This window comes from Hypomesus transpacificus, chromosome 2 (genome assembly GCF_021917145.1).
Source record: "Hypomesus transpacificus isolate Combined female chromosome 2, fHypTra1, whole genome shotgun sequence".
NCBI classification, from domain to species: domain Eukaryota; kingdom Metazoa; phylum Chordata; class Actinopteri; order Osmeriformes; family Osmeridae; genus Hypomesus; species Hypomesus transpacificus.
Genome location: NC_061061.1, coordinates 9396734 through 9411175, shown reverse-complemented (window position 1 = coordinate 9411175; position 14442 = coordinate 9396734). Strand labels below are relative to the sequence as shown.

The following is a 14442-nucleotide window of genomic DNA, read 5'->3' as shown; positions in this document are numbered from 1 at the left end:
GGAGTGCTGCGGCTAGAAATAGGATTTTCTCTACCATCTCTCACGGGAGCAATACACGCCTCTTATCAGGGAAAGCGATGTGTGTGTTTGTGTGTGTGTGCATACGTGCGTCTGTTTGAGAACGAGAGATGCCGCACGACTGGTCCTGTGTGAGCTTATGCGCATGGGGCCTGCGTCTGTCATCATGATTTATGTTCCTGTTGTATCTATGTCTAGTCCCTGCTCCCACCCAGCCCCCCACGGAACCCCCCACCACGCCGCCGCCTGCAACCATCCCAGCAGCTAAAGAAGGTAAGAGAGTGTGTGTGTGTGTGTGTGCGTGTGGACGTGTGTGTGTGTGTGTCCAGCTGCTTTCTATGTTCTCTGACCTTTGTCAAAGCCACACCAAAGCGCTCCTGACAGCTAACCTTTCCCTTTCTGGTTTTCTGGGTTGCATATCACGAGGGGCTGTAAATATGTCTCAGCTACCACCAAATTGAACCACATAATCAGATCATCTCATGGCTGAGGTCGCTTTTTTTAAACAACCTTTTTTTATTTTTTGGGGGGGGAGCTGGAAATATGACTTAGAGAAACACGTCTTGTTCCTCTTGGAGAACAGCCCATCAATCTCATCAACCATTCGCCATGCAGCTCCAACCCTCCGGGTGCTGTGTTGACACAGCGCGGGTGTGCAGTTGTGGTCTGGTTTGCTGGAGCGGCTCTCTATCCTCTACTGACCTGCAGCTGAACCGTCTAACACATGCCCTCCAGACTCAACACTGTAGCCCTCCAGACTCAACTCTTGGGATTTGGGCCTGTTTTGTACCAGGGCGCTTATCTGAAAAGTGAAAGGTGGTCTGTGTGTGTCTGTGTGTGTGTGTGTGTGTGTGTGTGTGTGTGTGTGTAAGGGTGATATATCACTGTCAGTGTGTGAGGCTAACAAATGCACTACATGTGTCCCTTCCTGGCTGTCAGTGTTTGAGGCCAATGTAAACAGTACATGTGCGCCTGTTTGCCTTGTCAGTTTGCAAGGAAGCCAAGGCTGACCTGGTTTTCCTGGTGGACGGGTCCTGGAGCATCGGCGACGACAACTTCCAGAAGATCATTCGCTTTCTCTACAGCACCATGGGAGCGCTCGATCTGATTGGTCCAGACGGCACCCAGGTGAGCCTTTAAGCATATTAGAGCGTGTTATGTTAACTCAATTTGATCCAGTTGTGCCACATATAAATGTACAGTAAAGCAGCTATGAGGAGTGGGTGCGAGCTGTAAAGCAATAACTGTTACCTGGCCCTGTGATTACAGTGAATACAGACAGTCTGGAGATAAACACAGATTTTTATTTTTGGCAGTGATGATGGTTTATATATTTAGATAACTATTTCACAGTGCTAGCCCTCATCCTCACTCCCATCACTGTACCCCCCAGGTGGCCATTGCCCAGTTCAGTGACGACGCAAGAACGGAGTTCCAACTCAACTCTTACAACAACAAAGAGACTTTGCTGGAGGCCATCCAGAGGATAGCATACAAGGGAGGAAACACAAAGACAGGTGAGCAGTACAGCACAGGCCCATGGGCGAGCTATGTCCACAATGTACAACATGTTCAGCTAATATAGCTGATGCTTTAGACTGGACTCTCTTGACTCAAATGCCGAGATGTTCAGATCCGGTATTTTTCTGTCTCCAGCTATGATAATTCTTGAGACACAGATATTTTGAATACAGTGTATGAATATATTTGTTGACCGCCGACTTCATTCTAGCTCGTCTAGCCCTCACAGTTAGCCTGCCTTCCCTCTGCCTCCCCCTGCTTCCCTCTGCCTCCCCCTGCTTCCCTCTTCCTCCCCCTGCTTCCCTCTTCCTCCCCCTGCTTCCCTCTTCCTCCCCCTGCTTCCCTCTTCCTCCCCCTGCTTCCCTCTGCCTCCCCCTGCTTCCCTCTTCCTCCCCCTGCTTCCCTCTGCCTCCCCCGGCTTCCCTCTGCCTCCCCCTGGTTCCCTCTGCCTCCCCCTGCTTCTCTCTGCCTCCCCCTGCTTCCCTCTGCCTCCCCCTGCTTCCCTCTGCCTCCCCCTGCTTCCCTCTGCTTCCCCCTGCTTCCCTCTGCCTCCACCTGCTTCTCTCTGCCTCCCCCTGCTTCCCTCTGCCTCCCCCTGCTTCTCTCTGCCTCCCCCTGCTTCCCCCTGCCTCCACCTGCTTCTCTCTGCCTCCCCCTGCTTCTCTCTGCCTCCCCCTGCTTCTCTCTGCCTCTCCCTGCCTTCCCTTTGCCTCCCCCTGCTTCCCTCTTCTTCCCCCTGCTTCCCTCTGCCTCCCCCTGCCCCCTGTTGTGTTTGGAGGTGGAAACAGGTGCTCACTTTGTTAACAAGACTGACTATTTGAGTTAGCTGGCAGCCAACTTGCTCCCTGTTCCTAAAGAGTGGAAAGATGGGATTTCACGGTTTATTCTTCACACAGCCCTTTGATGTCTCAAAAGAAATTCATTTTTGTCATGTATTTTTCTCTCTGGCTGAGATGGTCATTCTTTATGATGTCCTCATTTTAAAGAGGCTGATAGCTTTTTTGTAGATATTAGAGTGAAATATTTTGGACTAGATTTTTCAGGGAAAGTTTTGGACATTTGCTGAGTGAATTTGTATAACCCTCCGACCTGGTGTTGTAACAGACCACTTTGACGACATACTGAATGTTCTGATAGATCTTCCAAACACCTGCTTCCTTCTTCCACCGGGAGAGTGGAGGACTAACAGGAAATAAACATTATTGTTTCTTAAGGTCCTGAACACTACACTTCTGAACAATCCCACACGCTACCCACAATCCCATAGTTTCTCTCCCTATCCTATGAAGTGCATACTGGCTAAAGCATCACTCAAACCCAATTCAACCTGTTGGATCTCAGTCAAACCCTGAGAACTGTACCAATTACAATCCACATGAACCCCAGCTAACCGTACACGACAATCACAACAAGGGGGTTTCAATGTTTGGAGCTGAAGTTTTCCCTATTGTTATACTAGGCTGCAGACTGGGGGAGCTGCGTTTGTGTGAGCAACACATTTTTTCGTAAAACTGCATGAACACAGGTGTTTAGTAGGCTGTCTGTTACTTCAAATCAAATGGATAGGCCAATCACAAGCAATGCCACAGAAGGTTTACTTCCTAATTTACCTTTTTTCTCACACCAAATGTGTGAGCAATGGCCAGTCTTCCTCTCCAAAATACTCATTAATACCATGTCTTTGTAGCCCAGCCCCTAGGATGGAAATATCCTTGGTGCTGTGTTTATACCATTGTCTCCTCCATCAACCTCCTACATGAGTTTGGATTCTTCTTGCAAAACTTGTTAACATCAAAATGTGCCCAGACTAAACCTTTAGGTACAGTCCTTAGCATTTATAGAAGCAATACATTTTCACACGCTTGACTAGGAGGGACACTTGATTGATGGTGTAGTGTTGAGCCCAGGACCCCTCTATCTGCCAAAACTAGGCAGGAACAACTCTTCTCTCTCTTCAGGGCCACTTTCCCTCTTCACGCCTGGTAGGGTTTTATATTTCCAATTTGACCCTGTTTAATATAACAATGTATTGAAACAGATATAAGTCAGACAGTTTCAGACTTGTGGAGACTGATGTTTACCACCCTGCGCCTGTCATTAGTCTTCTTCTCTGACAGGAGCAGTGTAGTAGAACAGGAGTGGAAGTAGAGAAGAGACTGAAAGAGAGACTGATTGAGAAAGTCAAAGAAAAAGAGAGAGAGAGAGACAGAGAGAGAGAGAGATAGGGAAAGAAAACCGTAGAAAAAGAGAGCGAGAACGAGAAAGATGGACAGATGAAGAGAAAGATAGCTCAGAGGTAGTGAGGGAGAGTCAGACACCAGCAGCAGGCAGCCAGCCGGACCCCCTCAGCTCCCCTCAGATTAGAATTGATATTCCAATTGTTGAAAGGCCTCCGTGATGCTCCCCCCCCCCCCGCCCCTTACTCCCCCTGTCACCCCTCCCAAGCCGTACAGGGCCCTGCAGTCACATATATTATTCAGAGGAAGGCCCTTGGAGGTTGTTCAGAGCTGCTTTAGGCTGTAAACTGGGCAGTTACAGAGATAGTACTCGTGCTGGCTGAACATAAGCAGTGCGGCTCTCTTAATGTTCCTCTTCTGACAGGCCCACAGATCATGTGTTTGGGGCCCAGTTTTTGGGTGCACTCTGCCGAGAGGAGGGTCTCCAGAGACCCCCTGCGGACTGTTCTGTCCACCTGGTCACAATCCAGGCATCTGATAAGTCTGGCTGCTGCTGCTCTCTATTCGTGTTTCTATGTCACACTCGATTAATCTCCGTAGAAGCATTTTAGATGGGTGTTTATCAGGAGCAGAAATCTGTAAACAAGCGCTGGTTTGTCACAGCCTCTTGTGAGCCATTTAGTGAAGCAAAACCTTTTGTGAAATGAAATAATGTGTCCCCCCAGGTTAGTGACTGGGCTTTAGCTCACCGGTCTAACAATTGTATTCTCTCTGACTTTCCAAATCTTTCACCATGCCTCCTCTATTCTCTACTCTTGCCCTCCCTCCCTCCGCCATTCCCCACCTGACTCCCCCCCCCCTTCCCCCCTGGGCCCTTCCAGGCCGTGCCATCAAGCACGTGAAGGAGGCCATCTTCACTGAGGTGGGGGGGTCCAGGAGAGGAGTCCCCAAGGTGCTCGTGGTGCTGACGGACGGACGGTCCCAGGACGACGTCAACAAGGTCTCCAAGGAGATGCAGACCGAGGGTGGGTACCGCCATAGCGATGGAATAGTACTTCCTGTGTATCCACATCATTCGTTTGGCTCCTGAAACCAAACCTAGGCATACTGCTGGAACGCAGAGCTGAAAATTCACCTCAAGATTCATACATTTCTGAAATAACCTATCAAGAAAAAAGACAAATAACAAAAACATGTTTATCTGGGTCTTTTAAAACGGGTGCTCATGGCTCTGCAGGACACATCATCTTCGCCATTGGCTTTGCGGACGCGGACTACGGAGAACTGGTGAACATCGCCAGCAAGCCCAGCGAGAGACACGTCTTCTTTGTCGACGATCTGGACGCCGTCAAAAAGATTGAGGAGCAGCTCATCACCTTTGTCTGTGAGGCCGCCACCGCAAGTAAGGACAACATTCTCTCAGTCCAACTGTGTCCTCACTGTCCCAGAATGCATCGCATTCCATGTATTGGCCTCTTAATTTAATATAAAGGATGCTTAAAAACATATTGCTCACAATACACTGATGTACAAGACTGTCTGTCCGTGGTGAGACGTTTGTGTTTTCTGTTTGTGTCGCAGCTTGTCCCTCTGTCCTGATGAGTGGAAACACTGTGGCAGGTGAGATGTGTGGACGATACCACAATGCAATGGAAAATGGCACTGCTTGGTAGTAATTGGGTGTCTAATCATTTCAAATTGTGTGTCGGTGACAGTGGTAATGTTATTACAATGTAGATATTATAATGATGCGAATGATGATGACGACAATGATGATAATGATAGTAGGGCTGATGTTGAGGATGAGGATATAAGGATATCTATGATGATGATCATGATGAAGAGTAGGACAAAGATATTGATGGTGATGATGATGAGGATATTGATGATGATGAGCAGGAGGAGAGCGATGAAGATAGTGATGAGGACGAAGAGGAAGAAGACGAGGAGGGTAAATCAGATGTGTTTCCTGTACCCCAGGCTTCAGGATGATGGAGAAGTTCAACCTGGTTGAGAAGGAGTACAGCAGTGTGGCCGGAGTGTCTCTGGAGCCTGGCTCCTTCAACACCTTCCCCTGCTACAGGCTGCATGGCGACGCCCTCGTATCCCAGCCGACCAAGTAGGCCCCTGCTCTCCCTCTCTCTCGACCCAACAAGAAGCCTTTGACTGTCTAAAAAACCTCCATCCTTCCCTTCTTCCCACCAATAAGGTCCTTAATGACTGCCGATAATTAGTAACCATCTTCCCTCTTGGCCATCCAGACACTCTCTCATTTAGTCAGGGGTAAGATCACTAACTGCAAGATCTTGTTAACGACACACAAAGCACATCAGAACTATCTTGTTACCGTCAACGTAGGTGTCTTATTTTACCTGCAAAGAATGTTCCCATTCTTCTAACCCAGCCAGTCTCTACTCCATCTACTCCAACTCACAAAGCAGCTCCCTTTTTGACTCTCTTTTTCTCTCTTAATTAAACACAACACTCACTTATACCAGCCTCCATTTACTGTTGCCAACACCTTGAAAATATATCTTGAATTTGAGCTCACATATTGACATAATTTCATGATGTATATCAATTTAATTTGATCACTTTCATTATTGTTGGCCAGAACATTTCCTTTTTCTATTTTTAGGAGTATTTATTATCCTCGACATGTAACTGCTGTGGGCCTAAAACAGCCCTCAAGAGCCTGGACATTGTGTCTGTGTCTCACTCTGAGATACATAGGCTTCAAAGAGTCTAGGGAGGAGCAGGAGCGAGTAGACTAGCTGGAAACAAACAGCAGAACTCTTTGAGTCAGGAGCCAGAATCTAAACTCAAGGCTCAAGGTCTTTCCAAAAATCCACGGTCCTCGCCAACAACAATGATCAGGAGAGGCCTGGGGCCTGGTTAACCAGATGTGAAATAGTGGTGGGCGGGCAGAGGGTACTGGATGCTGGGGTGTGTGCGGCGTCAGGCCTATTCCCTGTGTTGACGGACGTACTTGTGTTCCCACTCGAGATAATATTGAACCAAGGCCCGCTTTCACATGTTGAGAAGGGTGAGTGTTTTTACAGTGGAGAGTTTCAGCCCCTTTAACGATTGAGGTCCAGTCAAAAAAGACACGTGTTAGCACGGAGGCTGCCGTCTCATGAGCTTTGTGTCTAGACCACCAGCAAATGGTGTCGATAATGGTGTTGGTGCTGTAGGAATAGAACCTGCTGAGTGCCCCGACATTGTGAAATGCTCGTACACAAATGAAGGCACTGAAGAAGAACTTTAACAAATTAAGTTTGGGGGTGGAACCTTCCTTTGATAAAAAGTCTCTTGAAAGCAGCTCACCATGAATTTGCCCGTAGCATCACAACATTACTTCACTGTACTACTGTATCAGGCACCTAACAACACTTCCTGTCTGTGTGTGTCAGGTACCTGCACCCTGAGGGTCTGCCGTCCGACTACACCATATCCATGATGCTCCGCCTCCTCCCTGAAACCCCACAGGAGCCCTTTGCATTGTGGGAGATCCTAAACAAAAACAACAAGCCGCTCGTGGGCCTCCTCCTGGACAGTACGTACAGCATTCCTCCCTCCACCCCTTCACTTCCTGAGTCAAACAGGAAGTTAGATGCCAGTCACTTCCTGCCATGACAGACTGCATGCTCTTGAAGGCCTCAAGATCAACAAAAGCTCTCAGGAATTGCTGTTTTGAAGGGACATTTTAGAAATTAAGTACTGTTATGTACTAATAGGTCTTTGGAACAAGACTTTTCATGTGGAGATGTTAAAACCAGCGCTGGTTTCTTGCTGCAGATGGAGGAAAGACTCTCACGTTCTTCAACTACGACTACAAGGGAGACTTCCAGACTGTGACATTCGAGGGTCCTGAGATCAAGAAGATCTTCCACGGCAGTTTCCACAAGGTCTGGTCTCTCCGCCACACTCTTTTTTCTAATCTCTCCTCCGCTTCTCCTCCACCTCTCCTCCACCTCTCTTCAATCCTTCTCTCCCAAGTCCTCAAGCATCAAGCCGATCATGCTACTAGTGTCTAGCTCTCGGTGAGAGAGCGTCCCGAAAATCTAACTTTTGAGAAGGAAATGAAGAAAACCCATCACCTCGGTCGTCTTCTCGCCCTCCCCTCCCTCCCTCCCTCCCTCCCTCCCTCCCTCCCTCCCTCCCTCCCTCCCTCCCTCCCTCCCTCCCTCCCTCCCTCCCTCCCTCCCTCTCTCCACTCCCTCTCCCTGAGCTTGCAGCTGCCTGAAGGGCTGTGAGAGCCCGTCCATCACGCTTTGTCTCTCCCCTCTCGTTGAGCCGCTCGGCTGTTGTGAAGGAATGCTAATACATCCCCCCCACCACCGTCTGCGTGGTGCGTGTGCACGCTCTGCTGTGGAGGCGCTCAGCCCTCTCTTCCATCACACGAGATGACAAGCAAGAAGGGGGTGGAGTAGGGTGTGGGGGGGTAGGGGTGGAGGGTTGGAAGTAGGGGATTGTGGGGAATGGCGGGGGGGGGGGGGGGGGTAGGTGGGGTGGGGTGGGCGATTGGGAGAGAAGGACATCCAGCTGTATTTTCCCCCCCATCACTCTAGGTGTCTTCATATGGTAAATCCCTGCTCGACCTGGTGCATGCCGGATGCTACTGTAGCTCTTTGTGGCCGGAAAGGGGGAAGGGAAAGGGGGAGAGAAGGAAAAGATCAACAAAAAGAGGACAGGAACTGTTTTGATAGCAACACTATCTGGGAAGCCCAGCTGTTATCTGAAGGGAAAGGGAACATGTTTGCACCCCTAAGAGGGCCCCACCCACCGGCCAATTCCCTCGTTCCTTGTGGCCTGTTGATGGCCAAAAAAATGAAAAAGAGAGATGGGTAAGAGATAAATGCTGGCCGGATGGACAAATGCAGCGTGGGACTGGTCCCTTTGCTGTTGGGGGTTCATGCACTGCGCAAACTGTTGAACCTGACTCCTGGCCCCAGTGACATTGAGAGACTCGGTTTATGTTCTTTCCATATTTCTCTCAGGCTCAAAAATGAGAACAGAGGCTGCAGGCGTAACAGTCAAATCAGATGTTGGGAACATTGCTACCAAGCTCTGAGTGCTATTTAGTTTTAAATTTTCCCAGCAGGGCTCCGATAGATGCATTTTCTACAAAGATTAGCATAAGGTGTGCGTGTGGCTGTCAGTGTGTGTGTGTGTGTGAGTGTGTGTTTGTGTGTGTGTTTGTGTGTGTGGGGGGGGGGGGGGGGGGCTACAGAGCTCAGGAGTGCGTTAGAGGCAGTGAGCTGAATATAATGTCCAATATCTTGTAACTGGTAATGATAAACATATTCTATCTAACTGCTGCTGAAGACAGACAAAGCCCAAGGTTGATCTGTCTCTCACTACTGAAACTGGAGCTGACCAAGCACACACACACAAAATTATCATAACAGAATCTAAACAAACCCCTGCACTAATAAAGCATCTCATTCTGTCATGTATGTTTGACAAAAAGACTGGTGTGTGTGTGTGTGTATTGTGTATTGTTATTGCACCATATAGCAGAATTTCAACTCATCTGTACCTCACTAATGGAGGTGAGCTGGGGTGAATATGCTAATCCCTCTCCTCCACTCACCTTTCTCTCCTGCCTAGGGCATCAAGGCAGGAATACATGGAATACATTGAGGTAAATGCTGATGCCCAGTTTTTAGAAGGGCCTTTACTAAAAGCTCTGGGAGTTTGCAGGGTTACTTTCTGTCTCACAAAGATGATGCAAATAAATGCACCTGAGGTGTTACCAGAAACACCTGATAAGTTTGAGCTATGAAAGTCAAGTGCACTATAGTTTCGATACTGTGGATAGTACAGTGCAGGATTTTTATGGCGTTCTTCCTTGTGGAAAAATGGTTTCATTAAGTTAGACAGGGGGGAAGATGCAAACCTCTCGTTTTATGTAGTTAAGAGAGAAGCAGAGGCATGAATCTGGCACCTCTGACATTTTACACACACACACACACACGCACACACACACACACACACACACACACACACTTACACACATGTAGACACACACCATCAGACCCACTGAACCACAGAGAATTGGGTTTCAGACCAAAAACCCATTAAAACTGGATCACAGACGTCACTAGAGAAATGGATTCTGACGTTGGAATATGAACTTTGTCTAACTCTGGATTATTCTTGTGGTGTTAGCGGTGTCGGAGACAAACCTATTACTGGAAACATGATTTTGATGAGGTTGTAATTCTCTGCTGACAGAGTAACATTGGGAACTGCAGACCGGTACATCAGAGCAAACAGACAGTGATGTCTCCAGGAGGCTTCTGGTCTACTGTTAGGATGAAACCACTGTTTGGAGCGGGATGAGGTGACACAGCTGCTCATTAACACGGATGAGCCCTTCCATGTACCTCAATGTCCCTTAAAGGGATTTGTATTTATATGCTGTCTTTTTAATATGTGCAATACCCATATTTATTATGTGCAATATTTATATTTCATGTGGTATCTATCTGCCTTTATTTTTATTCACTCCGCACAGGAGTACTGTTTGTTTTTATTTTTAGTTAGAGAACTAGGAGCCAGTAGGACAACATTTCTTTCTTATGTGCACTTAGCTGTACTGTTGAATGACAATAAAAATATCTTTATCAGATATTTGGAGCAAAGAGCAGTGTGTCCTCGGAACTGTAGCAGTGTGAAGATGTGTGAAAGTTCTCACAAGTTGAACCCTACCGAGTTGGTGGGTGACGCGACATCCCATCTCCCTGTCCCGTCTCCTCTCATCTTTTCGTCCCTCCCTCCTGTCCCCCACAGCTTCACGTGGCCATCAGCAAGACGTCGGCCCGGGTGGTCCTGGACTGCAGGGTGGTGGGCGAGAAGGGCATCAGCGCCGCTGGCAACATCAGCACGGACGGCCGGGAGGTGTTGGGACGCATGGTCCGCTCCAGAGGGGCCGGGGACAGCTCTGCTCCGGTCTGTACCCTCTCCCTGCTCATCTCCCATTGGGCGAATTTCAATTGGGAACCTGACTTTGGTTGGTTTACGAGTCCCAATCCCGGCCTCTGTGGGTGTGGGGTCACAGTGACTGGGGTCGTTCGGATGGAAGGAGGGAAAGAGGTGGATGTGACGAAGGGAGGAAGGGTAAAATCCTCAGTGGTCCTCGAACACATGACCTCGGCAGCTAGCGCACTGGAAAAGCAAGACTCGTCGAGACAGTTGTAATGTGAAGTGACCTTCACATCGTCACCATTCACAACAATAACCCTAGGCCTTGTTCTCCTTCAACCCCGGTGACCTGTGACCCCCAGAATTATACCACAGAGCAGCATGAGTCTCAGTTAGGAATTCTAGCTGCCATGTAACAGGATGAATCCCTTGCTTCATTGTCTATGTGTGTGAGGCCGGAGGCTCTGAAATTATTCAAATTTGACCATGCCTCAGCGATGGACTCGTGGAAAGAGCTGAGCACAGGGATTTCTCATCTTATTAGGAAAAGTTTAAATTTCGTTCAGTCAGACATCTAGTAATACCTGTAAAGCTCTGAATTAATGTAATCTATTTTTTCGTTAGATTTTCCACCAGATCATGAGGGTGCCTTTGTAGTATCTTTGCACACTGTATATAAATATACGTGTGTCTGTGTGTGTTTGCGCTGGCGTGCGTGTGTGTATGTCTCTGTGTGTGCGTGTGTGTCTGCATGTGTGTGCATGGATGTCTGTGTACGTGTTTGTCTGTGTGTGTGTGTGTGTGTGTGTGTGTGTGTGTGTGTGTGTGTGCGTGTGTCTACTACAGTTCCAGCTCCAGATGTTTGACATCATCTGCAGCACGTCGTGGGCTGGTCGGGACAAGTGCTGTGAACTGCCAGGCCTGGTAAGAACCAACAAAGCATTTCCGGCTCCAAATCTAGGGTCAGTTTGCAGTGTTTCCCCACTAATGATTAAAGTTAGTGTCTGATGTGGTAATGCTTATTCCAGAACAGTGCCTGGGGCCATTTTAAACCTGTAGCCATAGTCATGACAGATAGAAAGATAGTCATGACAGATAGAAAGCAGAGCAGATCACAGTTCCAATTCCACAGAAGACACCCTGCAGGCTCAGTGGGTTAGACGCCCTGACAGACATGACACACACACACACACACAGAAAAAGAAAATTGGAAAGACATGTTGAGGATTGACCTAGACGTTAAACATCAACAAACTGTATTCAAACCAAATACGTTCAAAGTTTACTTTCAGCCCGGGAGCCTGTCTGTAAGGGACATGTCCCTGGCAGGGTCTATGACACGTCCTACTGCCACACACACACACACACACTCACACACCCATACACATTCACACACACACACACACACACACTCACACACACACACACATACACATACACATACACATACATATACACATACAGTACACATACACACACACACACTCACACACACATACACACACACACACACACACACGCACACACACAGTCTTCTCGCTCACAGACCTATCTATATACGTGGGTCTCCAGGAGCACTTTCTAGTTATTGGGAAAGGGACAGGACAAGAAGGTAATGATAACTGTGTTTATGGCAGACCACTGGCCACCAGATAGCTGTGTGTGATGTATGGGCCTGCCCAGAGCTGAGAGTGCTCTTTTCTTCCCCTGACAGACTGATGAAACAGGTTAGATAGGAACCTGAAGCCTTCCAGGCTGCGCGTACATACACACCCGCTCACATACTCAATCACACACACACACAAAATACCGAGAAATTGATGTTTTAGTTTTGTGGAGATTTTTTGGGGGGGGTTGAAGATTGCTCATTGCACCTTATTTGTAACTTTGCTGTACGTTTTCCATGTTAGCGTGTGGAGGAGGACTGTCCCGCCATGCCCCAAGCATGCACCTGCTCCCAGGACAGCAAAGGCCCTCCAGGACCCTCTGGACCCCCTGTAAGACTCGGCCTCCCACTTCCTCACTCTTATCTCTATCCTTCTCTACTCCTCCTCCTCCTCGTGTCGTGAAAAATATGTTTGAATCAGCACTGGAACTTACAGTAACAAGGTATTATGCAAAGTGTTTGTTAGAATTCAGAGTGACAGAGATTCCAACATACGTGAGCAGATCCCTGGATCAGACAAAAATATTTCTCCGGACATTCCTCTTATATATCAAAACCTTATTATTTTCTGTAATTTTGCTATTGGTACAATATTGTTTGTCACAGATGCATTATGCATTTCCCACACCATTGGTCTCTTACTCTAGGGGCTTCAGATTACAGTTGCATAGAAAACTCTCCTATTTTTTTAAGCCTGCTGCAACCTTGAAGGCTAGCTGCACTAGATTCCTGGGCATAGGGCCGTAAATTTGCCTCATGATAGCTGGGCCTTGTAGTTTTTTTTTATGGAAGAGGCATATACACATAATCTTCTCTCGCCCTCAGCCTCTAATTATCCAGATTTGCACTTTGGGCTTAATATCTTCTACATATTAGTGGCAATACTACTCAGTCAACAGCTTTGCATCTGGTTTTCAGTAATATAGCATATAAAAAAAAAAAAAGGTGATTTAAAGGTTCATTTTCAATCATTAAATCCATAATCATTACCCATCCTCATACTAACAACAGTGTGATGTTTTTCCACAACACTCATCACCCTCCTCCTCATCCAGCACTCATTCCTTTTACCTCTCTGTCTCCCTGTTCACACTCCCAAAGACAAATGACTGCAGTGGAGATATTTCCCTGGCCTGTAGTCTGGACCTTTGGACTAAATAGGACATTAATAGTGAATTTCTAGTTCGGGTCTAGAATAAGACCTGATGTAATCTCTGCAGTGGTGGCGGTGGAGTGTAGGGGAGGGAGGCGTGCATGCGGGGGTTGAGGAGAGGGTGTAGAGTGGGTCATTTTCCCTCATGCTGCAGGTGAAACCCAATAGTGTAAATAAATGAACTCAATTTAAGCAGCAGTGTTGTGTAGGTATAGGACTCGGGTAGGGGGGTTTGGGGGGGCAGTAGCATAAGGCCTGGCTGTATCAACACTGAGATGTTTGAGAAAGTCATTATATGGAAATCGATTTATCAAAGCAGATTAGGCAATAGACTTCCATCCACACACACACACACACACATATATATATATATATATCCAAACCCACTTTCCATCTGTTTTTTTTCCCCAGTCTCTGCTGCCTGGCTTCTGTTTCAGACATCCAGAAGATTAAATTGTATTTTCTCTCTGCTTCCTCTCTGGCCATCCTCTTCATCTGTCCTCAAAGCTCCAGTGTCCTCCACCGTCATCACAGCTATCATCTGAGTGCAGGGTGACGTGTAATCAAAGGCACCCTCAGTAACTACTGAGTTAAATGTCTTACTTCAGGAGCTTTTGGTAAAGTGCTGATTGAAAACAGGCCTGGTAGATGGAGTGGCTGCCCCTTCATCACATCTGCTCTGGCCCTGCCTTAGAACTACTTGACAGTCACCCTCTTCCCCACAAGGGGGCAATTAAAGTAAACACAGGAAAAGGAAGTCAGCCAGATAGGACAATTACTTGCAGATGCCTTCAGCAGTGCTGAGGAGTCAGCGAGCTGTAGAGCAGGCTTAAGGAGGGCCACTGGGGGTCAGTTGGGGGTCAGCTGGGGAGTTACGTGGGGGTTCCTGGGTTTACTGGTCCCCAGATCTGCAGCAGAAGATCTGATCTGAGACCACTTTGTCACTCAGCCAGGGGTTCAACTGTTTCAACTCTCAT

At 47.7% G+C, this 14442-nt stretch overlaps 1 protein-coding gene across 2 annotated transcripts in view; it reads left to right on the top strand.

The window, feature by feature from the left end:
* Positions 1–14442, top strand: part of col14a1a (collagen, type XIV, alpha 1a) — a 65869-nt gene that overhangs the window by 35727 nt on the left and 15700 nt on the right. For both annotated transcript variants that reach the window (XM_047032862.1, XM_047032868.1), the window contains exons 25-36: positions 217–291; positions 1007–1146; positions 1412–1535; positions 4598–4741; positions 4954–5118; positions 5298–5336; positions 5697–5835; positions 7130–7272; positions 7515–7624; positions 10515–10673; positions 11493–11570; positions 12557–12643. In XM_047032862.1, coding sequence (XP_046888818.1) covers positions 217–291; positions 1007–1146; positions 1412–1535; positions 4598–4741; positions 4954–5118; positions 5298–5336; positions 5697–5835; positions 7130–7272; positions 7515–7624; positions 10515–10673; positions 11493–11570; positions 12557–12643 — 1403 coding nt within the window. The remainder of the gene's footprint in view (positions 1–216; positions 292–1006; positions 1147–1411; positions 1536–4597; positions 4742–4953; positions 5119–5297; positions 5337–5696; positions 5836–7129; positions 7273–7514; positions 7625–10514; positions 10674–11492; positions 11571–12556; positions 12644–14442) is intronic.